The following is a 15111-nucleotide window of genomic DNA, read 5'->3' as shown; positions in this document are numbered from 1 at the left end:
AGTAGCAAAATCTCATCTGAGTCAAAAGGCTTCAAGCTCAAGTCCCAATTATGACCATAAGATAAGGGCCTGTAGGAATGGCCTGTTCAACCGGTCAATAATGTTTGACTGATCTGACTGCGTGGCCTTAACTCCACTTTCCTGCCTGACTCTGTAAACTTCTGATTTGTGTGTTAATCAATATCTGGCCAGCTTTGCTTTGAATATTTTTTTATTCACTCCTGCGATGTGGTCATTGTAGGTTGGCCAGCATTTATTGCCTGTCCCTAGTTGCCCTTAAGGTGGTGGTGGTGAGCAGCTTTCTTGAACTGCTGCATCCATATGATGTAGGTAGACCTACAATGTTTTAGGGAGGGAATTCCAGAATTTTGACCTAGCGACAGTGAAAGAATGGTGATATACTTCCAAACCAGAATGGGGAATGTTTTGGAGGGAAATTGCAGATGGTAGTGTTTTCATGTATTTTCTGCCCTGCTGTTCTTCTAGATGGCAATGGCTGTGGGTTTGGAAGGTAATATTAATGACCCTAGCCTCCACTGCTCCCTTGAGGAAAGAATTTCAAAGATCAGCAACCTCAGAGAGGCTTTCCCTCATGATCTCCATCTTAAATAGGAAACCTTATATTTTGAAACTGTGCCCCCTGGTTCTAGATTCTCCCAAAAGGGGAAACATCCTCTCAGCATCCACCCAATCAGACCCCTCACAATCAATTTTTTGAAGATCGCCTCTCATCCTTCTGATAAATATGGGCCCCAACCTACTCAATACTTGCTCAATATCCTAGGAATCAACCAAGGGAACCTTGGTTGACAAGGAAGGTTGAAAGTCTTTGAGGAGAAAGTGAGGTCTGCAGATGCTGGAGATCAGAGCTGGAAATGTGTTGCTGGAAAAGCGCAGCAGGTCAGGCAGCATCCAGGGAACAGGAGAATCGACGTTTCCTGAAGAAGGGCTTATGCCCGAAACGTTGATTCTCCTGTTCCCTGGATGCTGCCTGACCTGCTGCGCTTTTCCAGCAACACATTTCCAGGTTGAAAGTCTTGTAAAGAGGAAGAAGGAGGCTTACATAAGGTTGAGGAAACAAGGTTCAGACAGAGCATTGGAGGGATACAGGATAGCCAGAAGGGAGCTGAAGAAAGGGATTAGGAGAGCTAAGAGAGGGCATGAAAAATCTTTGGCGGATAGGATCAAGGATAACCCTGAGGCATTTTATGCGTATGTGAGAAACATGAGAATGACGAGAACGAGGGTAGGTCCGATCAAGGACAGTAGTGGGAGACTGTGTATTGAGTCGGAATAGATAGGAGAGGTCTTGAATGAGTACTTTTCTTCAGTATTTACAAACGAGAGGGACCGTATTGTTGAAGAGGAGAGTGTGAAACGGACTGGTATGCTAGAAGAGATACTTGTTAGGAAGGAAGATGTGTTGGACATTTTGAACAACTTGAGGATAGACAAGTCCCCCGGGCCTGACGGGATATATCCTAGGATTATGTGGGAAGCAAGAGAGGAAATTGCAGAGTCGTTGGCAATGATCTTTTCGTCTTCACTGTCAACGGGGGTGGTACCAGGGGACTGGAGAGTGGCGAATGTTGTGCCCCTGTTCAAAAAAGGGAATAGGGATAACCCCGGGAATTACAGGCCAGTTAGTCTTACTTCGGTGGTAGGCAAAGTAATGGAAAGGGTACTGAGGGATAGGATTTATGAGTATCTGGAAAGACACTGCTTGATTAGGGACAGCCAGCACGGATTTGTGAAGGGGAGGTCTTGCTTACAAGTCTGATTGAATTCTTTGATGAGGTGACCAAGCATGTGGATGAGGGTAGAGCAGTGGATGTAGTGTACATGGATTTTAGTAAGGCATTTGATAAGGTTCTCCATGGTAGGTTTATGCGGAAAGTCAGGAGGCATGGGATAGAGGAAAATTTGGCCAATTGGATAGAAAACTGGCTAACCGGTCGAAATCGGAGAGTGGTGGTAGATGGTAAATATTCAGCCTGGAGCCCAGTTACAAGTGGAGTTTCGCAGGGATCAGTTCTGGGTCCTCTGCTGTTTGTAATTTTAATTAATGACTTGGAAGAGGGAGTCGAAGGGTGGGTCAGTAAATTTGCAGATGATACGAAGATTGGCAGAGTTGTGGACAGTGAGGGGGGCTTTTGTCGGCTGCAAAGGGACTTAGATATGATGCAGAGCTGGGCTGAGGAGTGGCAGATGGAGTTCAACCCTGCCAAGTGTGAGGTTGTCCATTTTGGAAAAACAAATAAGAATGCAGAATACAGGGTTAACGGTAGGGTTCTTAGTAAGGTGGAGGAGCAGAGGGATCTTGGAGTCTGTGTTCATAGATCTTTGAAAGTTGCCACTCAGGTGGATAGAGCTTGTAAGAAGGCCTATGGTGTATTAGTGTTCATTAGCAGAGGGATTGAATTCAAGAGTCGTGAAGTACAGGACCTTGGTTAGGCCACAGTTGGAGTACTGTGTGCAGTTCTGGTCGTCTCACTTTAGGAAAGATGTGGAAGCTTTGGAGAGGATGCAGAGAAGATTTACCAGGATGTTGCCTGGAATGGAGAATAGGTCGTACGAGGATAGGTTGAGAGTGCTAGGCCTTTTCTCATTGGAACGGCGAAGGATGAGGGGTGACTTGATAGAGGTTTATAAGATGATCAGAGGAATAGATAGAGTGGACAGTCAGAAACTTTTTCCCCGGGTGCAACAGAGTGTTACAAGGGGACATAAATTTAAGGTGAAGGGTGGAAGGTATAGGGGGGATGTCAGGGGTAGGTTCTTTACCCAGAGAGTGGTGGGGGCATGGAATGCGCTGCCTGTGGGAGTGGCAGAGTCAGAATCATTGGCGATCTTTAAGCAGCAATTGGATAGGTACATGGATGGGTGCTTAAGCTAGGACAAATGTTTGGCACAACATCGTGGGCCGAAGGGCCTGTTCTGTGCTGTATTGTTCTATGTTCTATTCCTCAGCAACTTCCAATGCAAGCATGCTCTTTCTCCACCCTCCCTCATCCATTTAGTATGGGGACCAAAACCATACATAGTATCTACATGTGGTTCTCACCAAAACCCTGTATAGTTGTAGCAGACTTCACTAATTTTGTGTTCCATCCCTGGTCTTGTAGTAAGACTCACAATTAAGTTTGCCATCCTAGTTTTTTGCAGTACCTGAACACTAACATTTTGTGATTCATGTGCAAAGATACGCAGTACCTTATTTAATGGAGCATTCTTTCCTTTTTTTTTTCCTGCCAAGTAGAAAACTTTAACTTTTAAACATTATAGCCCATCTTAGCAGGACTTAAACACTTATGGTAAGGTCCTAGGGAGTGTTGCTGAACAAAGAGACCTTGGAGTGCAGGTTCATAGCTCCTTGAAAGTGGAGTCGCAGGTAGATAGGATAGTGAAGAAGGTGTTTGATATGCTTTCCTTTATTGGTCAGAGTATTGAGTACAGGAGTTGGGAGGTCATGTTGCGGCTGTACAGGACATTGGTTAGGCCACTGTTGGAATATTTCATGCAATTCTGGTCTCCTTCCTATCGGAAAGATGTTATGAAACTTGAAAGGGTTCAGAAAAGATTTACAAGGATGTTGCCAGGGTTGGAGGATCTGAGCTATAGGGAGAGGCTGAACAGGCTGGGGCTGTCTTCCCTGGAGTGTCGGAGGCTGAGGGGTGACCTTATAGAGGTTTACAAAATTGTGAGGGGCATGGATAGGATAAATAGACAAAGTCTTTTCCCTGGGGTCGGGGAGTCCAGAACTAGAGGGCATAGGGTTAGGGTGAGAGGGGAAAGATATAAAAGAGACCTAAGGGGCAACTTTTTTACGCAGAGGGTGGAAAGTGTATGGAATGAGTTGCCAGAGGAAGTGGTAGAGGCTGGTACAATTGCAACATTTGAGAGGCATTTGGATGGGTATATGAATAGGAAGGGTTTGGAGGAATATGGGCCGGGTGCTGGCAGGTGGGACTAAATTGGGTTGGGGTATCTGATCGGCATGGACAGGTTGGACCGAAGGGTCTGTTTCCGTGCTGCACATTTCTATGACTCTATCTACCACATTTTATACTCACTCACCTAACATGTTTATTTCTCTTTGAAGAATCTGTCTGTAACTTTTTTCCTACTCATCTTTGTATTTTCAGTAAATTTGGCTGTAATACAGTTGGTCATATTATCCAAATCATCCATATAAATCATAATTGAAGCCATCTACTGATTCCTGTGGCATTTCATTTGTTACAGTTTGTCAACCCATCGATCACAATTCTGTTTCCTGTTGGTTAGCGAGTTCTGTATTCATGATGATGGATCACTCCCAACAAAGACATCAACATGAAATCGGGACTAATATTCCAATGCACTATCAGAAGTTGTCCTTCAGATAAAATTTAAACCAGTCTCCATCTTCCCTCTGCAAATAATGAAAAAAAAGTCCCATGGGCTAAATCTTGCATTTCTTTGACTGAGTCCAAGTTAGACAAAGAAAGAACAAAGAAAATTTACAGCCCAGGAACAGGTCCATCAGCTTTCCAAGCCTGTTCTGCCCCAAATCCACTGTCTAAACTTATTGCCCAATTCCTAAGGATCTGTATCCTTCTGCTCCCCACCTACTCGTGCATCTGTCCAGACACACCTTAAATGAATCTACCGTGCCTGCCTGTACTACGTCTACTGGCAATGTATTCCAGGCACCTGCCACCCTCTGTGTAAAGTTTTTTTGTGTGTAACCCCCTTAAACTTTTCTCTTCTCTCCTTGAACGCGTGACCTCTCATTATTGAATTCTTCACCCTATGTTGACCTCTTTGCAGGTCTTGCTTGGCCAGTGAGCCAAGTGAAGGGAGAAATCTGGCAACTGATTGGTGTGGTCTTAATCTTAATGACAGGGAAAGAAAATTAAATTTAAAAGCAAAATGAATCTGTATTTGAATAAAGAAAAATATTTTGAGGAAAGGACTGGAGAACAAAACCAAGCAAAACGTTGTGCCCAAAGCAGACCCAGCTCATCTCTGCAACTGAACGTATCTCTGTCTGTCAGGAAGCATGAGTGTGGTCCACCCCCAACTGCTCAAAGTCACAACTGTGTTGCTGTAGCAGCTCTATTTCCTCAAACTGATAGTGCTACTGCCCTGGCTCCTCTGCTAGCAGCAGGACCCACTCTGACCATCAGCCAGATCCGCCTGGAGCCCTGATGGTCATCTCCATCCCCAGTACTCATTTCTTCCTTCTCAGGATTTCTGCACTGAGTACTCCGCATGTACTGTTATTTGTCTGCTCTCCTTACAAACTTCTCACATCTTCCCACCCAGCTGCTACAATCATTCCCTCCAAGTCACACCACCTTGGTACTTCAGATTTAAATCAGTAAACAGTTCGCATTGTTTTGCTCGTTTCTAAATCCTATCCCTTCACCTTTTTCCTTTGAAAGAGCTGCCCTTCCCAAATTTTCTGCTATCTCAAATTCAAAATCCTCCATAGCACAGATCTTCAACCTTGCTGTGAGTAACTGTCAACTGTGTAAATGGTGACAACACTTCAAAGGTTCATTAGCTGCTTCTGAGAAATCAAAGACCATCAAATGTGCTGCATTCATTCAAACTTTTTTTTTTAGTAATTACTCTGGAAGTACATTCTGCTCCCTTCAGTATCTCATGATATTTTTTAATGTTTTTAATCCCTGCTTTCCAAATGTTGTGTGCCATCAATTCTGTGAGTTAATTCCCGAACTTGTGTTTCATATGTATTTGATAAATTTAATTTTAAACTACATGGGTATTTGTGACATGATATTTGATGCAGCCTTTGACATTCCTGTCTGTGCACAGGGACTGGCAGTAATACTTGCTATATGGAAGAAGCAAGAAACACCGAGACTGTGGAAGGAGACGAAGGGCTCATGTGCGTGAATATGGAGTGGGGTGCTTTTGGTGACAATGGATGCCTTGATGATATCAGGACAGAGTATGACAATGCTGTGGATGATCTGTCATTAAACCAAGGGAAACAAAAGTGAGTTGATGAAATGGCGATACACTAGCCTGAATCGTTTTAACTACGATGGTGTAGCAGCTGCTGAAGCTGTTTCACCTTTGCCTTAACGTTTGTGATAAGCAGCACAAGCATCAGGAAGGCTTTTGCCCGAAACGTCGATTTTCCTCCTCGGATGCTGCTTGACCTGCGTTTTTCCAGCACCACACTCTCGACTCTAATCTCCAATATCTGTAGTCCTCACTTTCGCCTAGTAAACTTGCATTGCTTTCAGGCTTCCAAGAGTAGTGGTCAGGTGCTGTTGTTCCATACAGTAAGCTGTATCTGTACCTTCTGAGGTTTGTGTCGTGCATACCAAGTGCAAAGTTTTCAAATTGTGATTTGCTTTTGTGGAATAAATTTGAATGTTTATTGGGATATACTGTAAACAGAAACAGATTGCCCCGATCTTTCAGTCAGTGTGATGTTGGGACACTTAACCTGACCTCAAAGATCGTTGTTACACACCGTTATTTCATTCTTCTGGCCTGATCTTTTTCTCCCAGCTGTAGTGTTGATGCTTCCACACAGTTGTCGAGGAAGGCAGCTGATGCAGTTAGTAAATTGTTTAATGGTCTCATTGAGTGGAGGGCATGAATGGAGCATTGAGTGGGAGAGGTGGGTGTAGTTGAGGGGATTTGGAAAGTCTGGTTTAATGGGAGAGTGGTAAATATGAGGCTGTGGGATTGGGGATTTAGATTGTAAGGCCAGTGGAGTTGTGTGTGTGGATTAGTTGGGGCGGTGAGTTGTTAAACCAGAGACCAAATAGTGTAATATCTATAAGGTAAATATCTGGGTATCAAACCCAAGTTCACAACACTGATATCAGTATAAAAGATATTTGCAGAGGGTTGTGAAGGTAGTGTGAATTAGCCCATTAGACATTTAAACCACCTGAGATATCTCAGTGCATGTGTCAACAATTTTGATGATTCCTAAATCACAATAGCAACAGGTGTATCGGGAATCACACTGTTGACATCAGAAGATCTAGATGAATGTCTATGCAATAATTGGGACACTGGGGGGCTTTACAAGGCAAATGTCACATGAACAATAAAAGGTTTCTTGACTTTGTCATGGCAGATATGAGAAAATGATCAGTGGGATGTATCTGGGTGAGATTGTGCGAAATGTGGTCATCGATTTCACTAAGCGGGGATTCCTGTTCAGAGGACAGATCTCAGAGAGACTTAAAACGAGAAGCATCTTTGAAACCAAGTTTCTGTCCCAGATAGAAAGGTAAGCAGCTTTTCTTTAGGTTACTCCACCAGTTTGACAATGCTGACCTTTGTGGTTGACATCCTATTTTGTTTCTATTTGTGACTAGTGACCGCCTGGCTCTGCTCCAAGTCCGTGCAATCCTTCAGCAGCTTGGCCTGGACAGCACTTGTGATGACAGTATCATCGTTAAAGAGGTGTGCGGAGCTGTTTCTAAGAGAGCAGCCCAGCTCTGTGGTGCAGGAATGGCAGCTGTTGTTGACAAAATAAGGGAGAACCGGGGTTTGGATCACCTGGAGATTACTGTCGGTGTAGATGGAACTCTCTACAAGCTCCACCCACAGTAAGTGGTTTAACTGGGTAAAGTTTATTTTTGTGATGATTAAGATTAAGGACAATGTGCTGGAGAATGGAATACATTCTGTTCAGGCCTAATCTCTCAATAGATATTCTAAAGTTGAGGAATGCAAGCAGATGTGAAATAAAGCTATGTTGCTCCATCAATCTGCCTCAGTAAGTACCCAATATTGAACCACTAATCCTCTTACACTATGGGCTTATATCTACTAGGGTATGTATGGTATATATTAACTCTGTAGCTATGATATAAGTTAGGATGTATACATTTATATGAATGGGATTATATGCAGGTAACTACTCGTGTACATTCATTAGGGAAGTATGTTTCCAAGCACTGATGTCACCACATAGATTTAATGTTTGTCATCATGTACAAATGCATCACATTGCCCTTAACCCCACATCCCGATCTTACCCCAAACCCACATCCCCCTGAAATCTGCGCAGGCTCAATTTAAAGCGTGTACAGCATGAATATGTTATTGTCAGCATACAGAGCCCTTGAGCATACATGCAGTCACAGGACTGGCCACCTGTGGCACTGTAAAAAAGTCAGCTTTGGCCCTAATGGTTACAGTTGATGGAACCCAGGTGCTTTTCCAGAATCTGCTTTGCTGGCCCTTGTCAAAAGCAACAGGAGGTGTGTTGAGGATGTTGTCAGAGGTCTGTCCTCATGTAGTGTTTAAGGCTGGGCAGAGCTATGTTTCATATGGAGCAATCAGTTGTCCCCTTCCCAGCATACACTCAGTATCAGTGCTCACTGATCAATTTCTTTTCTTATTTTAAAGAGCATGGTCTTTGGACACGTGGATTTATAGACCAGTTAGGTAGTCTATTTCAAAACGCAGAAAATTCCAAATTAAAAGATGTATTGGCCCTCAGTATTCCAGATTTAGAAACTTCTGTGCAGAAACAATGCATGGAAGGCTGACATACCTGACTGTAACACCTAGTGAGCCTATTAGTGGCACGTTGGCTAAGAACAAAAGAACCATGAGATTGCCTTTGGAACCTTCACTCATGACATGCAGTTCCAGTGAAGTAAGGGCAGAATTGTATCCTATGTCTGCAACTAATAAATAACTACTATTATCTAATGAAAGTGGCATCAAATCACCTTGGTGTTTTATTTTGTTTCATGAGACACATTTCAAGCTAGGCCAGTATTCACAAATAAGGAGCAGGAGTAGGCAATTCAGTTTTAATCAAGTCACCCCTTACACTTCTAATTTCCCGCACATATAAGCTCAGTCTGTCCAACCTTTCCTCATAAGATGACTTGCCAATTCTAGTCATCTGTCTTTAAATAAGGTGATGCATATTGTGCACGGTACTCCAGATCCACTCTCACCAGTGCCTTGTATAGCTGAAGCATAATTCAGTTTTCATTGCAAAAAATGTTTACATTTTATTAGTTTTCTTAATTAATTGCTGAACCTGCATACTAACCTTTTTGTGATTGATGCTTAAAACCACCCAGGTCCCTCTGCATCTAGAAGCTGTGTGATCTCTCACCATTTTGATAAAAATGCTATTTTTTAAATTCTTCAGCCAAAATGGATAGTTTCACATGTTTCCACTTTATACTCCATTTTCCACATCTCAGCACTCGCTTAACCTATTTTGGTAATCTTTGTGTCTACTTCACTTTCTGCCTATCTTTGTGTCATCAGCAAATTTGGCAACCATATCTTCTGCTCCTTCATCTAAGGTGTTTTTATAAATTATAAACAGTTAAGGCCCCAACACCAATTACTGTGGGGCACCACTCATTGCATCTTGCCAACCTGAAAATGGCACATGAATACCTATTCACTGCTTCATGTTAGCCAGCCAGTCTTCTACTCATGTTGTACCCTGGATGCCATCAGCATTTAGTGCTTGTCTGTAGTGCTGTGATGGTGAGCAGCCTTCCTGGACTGCTGCAGTTCAGGTGTGTAGGTACAACAGTGTAATGAGGGAGAGAGTTCCAAGATTTTGAGCCAGCCATAGTAGTGAAGGAGTGGTGATATTCTAGGTTAGGATAGTGTGAGAGTTGTAATGGTGCTCCTATGTATCTGTGCCCTTCCCCTTTAAAAGGAGAATTTGAAGAAGTCTTGGTGAGATAGTGCAGTGCATCTAATAAATGGTACACACAACAGCTACTCTGTGTGTCAATGTTAAAGGGAGCAGTGTGTACACTAGGAGTACTCTGCAAGCAGCTGCTCTTGGGGACAGATTAGGCGTAATTCCATGCAGGTTTTAGAAACTTGTGCTTGCTACAGTACCTAATCAGAAAATAAAACATCTGCTCACATTTGAAATGAGTGGACAGTGCTTAAAGAAGATGGATCTGAATGAACAAAGCAAAAATAGAAAAACTATTTTAAGACAAATGTGACCTGCTTTTTGGTGCTTTGAAGTCCCAATCGTGCACATTATAGTGCAGGAAATCCCAGATTTGTGCAGGTCTGTGATGTGCTACCTGAGTTCAGTAGGTCAGTCAAGACTGCAGGCCTAACTTAGTTCCCATTCCAAACCAATTGCCTGCACCTTTCCTCTAACCATATTCTTCTTACAATCAGAGGGGATTTTATTTGTCTTTTGGGCTGTAAGCCTTGGTTTACTGTAAGTACTATCAATTAACCCATTGTAGAGTCATGTTCCTCTTTTTTTTTAGTGTTTTATGGGGCAAGAACTAAGCAACATATGTATTCATACAATAACACGTATTGTTTCTTTGTTCTTAACAGCTTTTCAAAGATTATGGATAAAACAGTAAAAGAACTGGCCCCAAAATGTGATGTGACGTTCCTGTTATCAGAAGATGGTAGTGGAAAGGGAGCTGCCCTTATTACAGCAGTGGCATGTAGACTTCGTGAATCCGGACAGTAAAAGCTGTTGTGGACAGCACCAACTCCTGGGACGGGTAGTATTTCATATTCCCTGCACTTTCCTTTCTAAAACAGCTATGACTCCATTGTCATAGTTGAGGTTTTCAGTGTGTTCTGCTGAGCACTGCATATATAAACATGCAAAAAAATCTTCCATTTGAAATGCCAAAAAGACCACTAGCAACACACAGGTTAACTAGAAACTGCTGGATTTGCAAAAGTCCCAATTTCAAATTATTGTGCTCTGTCACCTCCCAGTTTTGTGCTTACTGTCATCAAATACACTAGCTTTTAAACTGTCTGTTCATGATTTGCCTAAGGCTATTGAAGGGGATAAAACTGGATTCAAGTTCCATCTAGCTTGTTTTGTTGTAGAGGTACAACATTCTCCAAGTAAAAAGGATATTCTGGTTTACCTCTGTTACATAATTTTGTGAAGTATTGTGTTGTGTCTTAACAAAGGTATATATATTTGGTAACTTAAAATTCCCCTGAGAAATGAAAACAGTTGTTAAAACCTGAAATGCATTTTCAGGAAATGTAGTTGTTGGTTGTGTTGCACATTGCTGTCACCTCTTGTAGATGAGTTTGTTAAGATCTGTGTAAAATGCATGCCTTATTGACAAAGCAGAATCTTTAATTTTATACACTAGTAGAGGCGCACGTCTTTTAAAGTGACTTTGTGAATACATTAAACTTGATCTAATGTGCTTCATAAAGAGTATTGTGTGTTCTTTGGGAGAATTTGATAGGAACAAGGCTGTCTGCAAAATGTGGTTGGGGGGGGGAAACTGGCTCAGGCCTGAGGACTAAACATGGAAATGGCCAGTACTATAATGAAACTGATAGAAATGATATGTGGTTTACACAAGTGATTTTTAAAAAAAATTATACACTATTTGATAACCCAGGAAATAAGATTTTATTTACTATGTAAGTTATTTTCTCAATTTTAACAAAGTGTTCATGAAAAGCCACCAGTGAAAACTTCACCTTCTTCGTGTACGACATTCTTTCCGTCACAAGACCAGAATCCACTGACTGTACACTGTTCAGTAACATTTGTGACTTAATCAAATACTGAACCAATCCACTTCTAAATGCAGTGAGATCTGAACAAAATCCAGAGTGGTTGATAAATGGCAAACAACATTCACACCAAAAAAGTACAGCTAATGACCATCTCTGATGACACTATCGACACAACTTTTTGTGGGAATCGCCATGACTCACTATCAACATCCTGAGTATTACCATCATCCAAAAACTGAACTGGACTAGCAATGTAAATTCAATGGCTTCAGCAAATAATTCACCAGTTGCCTGGCTGAGTGCAGATCCAACAACAATCGAGGTTTGGCACTATCCAGGATGAGAGGTGCTGGAAAAGCACAGCAGCTGAGGCAGCATCCAAGGAGCAGGAAAAATCTATGTTTCGGGCAAAAGCCCTTCCTGATGAAGGGCTTTTGTCCGAAACATCGATTTTTCCTGCTCCTCGGATGCTGCCTGAACTGCTGCGCTTTTCCAGCACCTCTCTAAATCTAGAATCTGGTTTCCAGCATCTGCAGTCCTTGTTTTTACCTACTATCCAGGATGAAGAATCCCACTTAATTGGCACTACACCCTCAACCATTTCTTCTTTCTGCACCAGCAATGCTTAGCAGTGGAGTTTTTGCTGTCTACAAGATGCACTGCAGAAATTCACCAGGCTCCTTATACAGCACCTTCAACCTTCCCAAGATCACTGCCCTCAAGGACAATAGATGCAATGGGAACACCACCAATTGTAAGTTCCCTATGAACTATTCACCATCCTGATTTGGAAAGAAGGACTGGATTGGCAAGATTACCTCTTCTGTCCTTTTTTTAAATCTACAAGCCATGCATGCCCCCTTATTCACAGAAATCAGTTGTTGTATTCTGTACTTTAAATGTGCAGCCATGCAGCTTAATGATATGGTAAGTGTGAGGTTTCAGAATGGGGGGGGATAGGGGATGGTGGTAGGGAAGTAATGGGTTGAGCCAGATCACATGCTAAAGGTTCCAGATGGAAGCATGAGCCTCAGGTCTAGCCCTGAAGGAAGGAGTATCAGGTCAGCATCTTGGGGAATGTGTAATTGGGGGTATAGTAACTTGGACAATACTAGGATAATAATGACCCAGGGATTTGATTATATATTTAAATGCCTGATTTCTCAGTAACTGCTTACTTAACTGCATCAGAACTCTCCAAATTCTCTGATTAAAATAGATTCTGGTCAGAGGAATCTTCCAACTTTCTTAGCAATGTCCTTAGTATTGGAAATTCTACAGTGTCCCATGTGCAGCTCCCATCTGTGCTGCAGAAACAATTATCTGGCCATCAGAAAACCCAGGCTTTTATTGCAGTTCCTTTTCTGCCCTGGAGTTCCCTCCCTAACCTACACCGAGTCAACTGCAGCATTTCAAGGAAGCAGCTCACCACCACCTTCTTGAGGGCAATTAGAGGTGGGTCATAAATAATTGATAATAAGTAATAATAAATAATTCCCCTGCCAGTCATGCCCACATCCTAGGAACGAATAATCAAAAATGTTGTCATTGAAACCTGTTCTTCAAATTGCTTCCTGTGAAATTGAAGCAAGTGGGTTCATAATGAAAGCTTACACTACAGGATACAGATCCACAGGTTAATTGTAGTTAACTTCTGACTGTATAATCAGGTCAGAAGTTTCCAAAGAACTGCCTATCCTATTTGATTTGATTCTTTGATTTGATTTATTGTCACATGTACTTAAGTGGAGGGGAAAAGTTTAGTTTTGCGAGCAGCACAGGCAGATCATAGCAACAAAGGACATGTAGATCATAGAGTAAAAGTATGGAATGACTGTAAGAAATGAGAATAAGGTCTGCTGTAGAGAGATAGCAAAGAGTTGTCTGGTGTCAGTACTGTCTTGAATGCAATTATTGACCCTCGACCCAGTACAGGAGTAACACTCTGAGATTCTGTGAAAGCAACCCCATTACAATTTGCTGAAATTCTTGTCATTGAAGCTTTTATAACAATGGAAATTGCATTGCCAGTTTGGTTCACGCTCTCGAATCAGCTGATTGGTCCATGGCAATACAGACATGCCAGTATAGTAATGAGAAATGGAATCTCAGGGAGAAGAAAAAAGTGGATGAGGAAGACTATGGGATGAAAGATTGAAGGTGAGAGAGGGAGACTGTAGAATTGCACTTTAGCAAATCGCTGCTTTTTAATGATTGGATCAAAGTTCCTCCCAGTTTCCTGTGGTGGAAGGTGTGGTATTTTATGAAGTCAACAAAAGTGGGAAACCAAGAGTGGACGTCTGACTTTGGAATGCAAAACTTTGATCTCCTGGTGACAGTTTGAGATAAAGTCAATGGCATGTTTGCGATGTATCAAGCCTTGCACCAGCATGTGACAGGTTCCTCCTTGAAATAATATGCATACCATGAAAGGTCATTTTTACAGCAGTCTTGAAGCTGGCAATTTTAAAGCTGAGCTAGACAGATTTTTAATCAGTAAGGAAATCAAAAGGTTTTGGGGAAAAGGCAGGAAAGTGGAGTTCAGAAATATCATTAGTCATTGTCTTATTGAGTACTTTCTACCATTTAATGTATCAAATGATCTAAATCAGCAGCACATGAAGATCTTATTATACCTGATCCACATTTGTTTAAAGGTGACATGCACCAAACAGCCTGCTACAGTTGTCTGTGGCTAGTAATTTTCCTTATTGAACGCTGCTGTAGCATATAGTACGGGTGCAGAAGAGTTGCTATTTGCAAGGAGACTCAGAATCAGCAAAAGTGAGTCAGTGATGACAAATGGATGTACTCTTGATCAATGACCTTTACAATGCATGGAAAAGTGGACCTGCTGAGCCTGCAAATTCGGCACGAGACACTAACATGAATATGGATTAGTGGTGCTGGAAGAGCACAGCAGTTCAGGCAGCATCCGAGGAGCAGTAAAATCGACGTTTCGGGCAAAAGCCCTTCATCAGGAATATTTCGATAAGTGTACATGAAAACACATCATTATTTTTCACAATAAATGAAATGCCTCTAACCTCCCTATCATCATTAATGCGGGCCATCAAAATTTAAAAACACTTTGCTACCTTTGTGTGGAGAAAGTGAGGTCTGCAGATGCTGGAGATCAGAGCTGAAAATGTGTTGCTGGAAAAGCGCAGCAGGTCAGGCAGCATCCAGGGAACAGGAGAATCGACGTTTCGGGCATAAGCCCTTTGTGTGCCCAATGCCAATGGAGTTGGGCAGGAAAATTTTGATCATGCCGCAGAATCTCTCATTTTGACCAGGAGGGTCTCTATAGCCTCATGTATCACCAATGAACAGCATCTGATGGTTACACATTTCCCATGCTCACCACTGACATTTCTATTTTAATTGCAATCATGTGAGAACCAAGAAACAATCTCTTAAAGGGAGATTGAAATTTTGTACGGTAAACATAATATCTGTTATGGCTATTTTCCCAAGGGCATTGGAGACCTTATGGAGGTCTATAAAACCATGATAAGGTGAATGGCCAAGGTCTTTTTCCGAAAGTGGGAGAGTCCATAACTAGAGGACATAGCTTTAGGGTGAGATGGGAAAAAT

The 15111-nt window shown here is 42.1% G+C and overlaps 1 protein-coding gene across 1 annotated transcript in view; it reads left to right on the top strand.

Annotated features, from left to right (window-relative positions):
* LOC122544108 (hexokinase-1-like) overlaps positions 1 to 11201 on the top strand; it is a 261171-nt gene extending 249970 nt beyond the window's left edge. Inside the window, exons 14-17 of the mRNA XM_087999152.1 lie at positions 5827 to 6010; positions 7115 to 7270; positions 7359 to 7592; positions 10342 to 11201. Of these exons, the coding sequence (XP_087855278.1) occupies positions 5827 to 6010; positions 7115 to 7270; positions 7359 to 7592; positions 10342 to 10483 (716 nt within the window). The 3' untranslated portion in view covers positions 10484 to 11201. The remainder of the gene's footprint in view (positions 1 to 5826; positions 6011 to 7114; positions 7271 to 7358; positions 7593 to 10341) is intronic.
* The last annotated feature ends 3910 nt before the right edge of the window (positions 11202 to 15111 follow it).

This window comes from Chiloscyllium plagiosum, unplaced genomic scaffold (assembly GCF_037043375.1).
Source record: "Chiloscyllium plagiosum isolate Xiang-an unplaced genomic scaffold, Cpla_swu_hap1 HiC_scaffold_22, whole genome shotgun sequence".
Classification (NCBI taxonomy): domain Eukaryota; kingdom Metazoa; phylum Chordata; class Chondrichthyes; order Orectolobiformes; family Hemiscylliidae; genus Chiloscyllium; species Chiloscyllium plagiosum.
The sequence above is the reverse complement of the archived record's forward strand: the minus strand, read 5'-3'. Positions and strand labels throughout refer to the sequence as shown.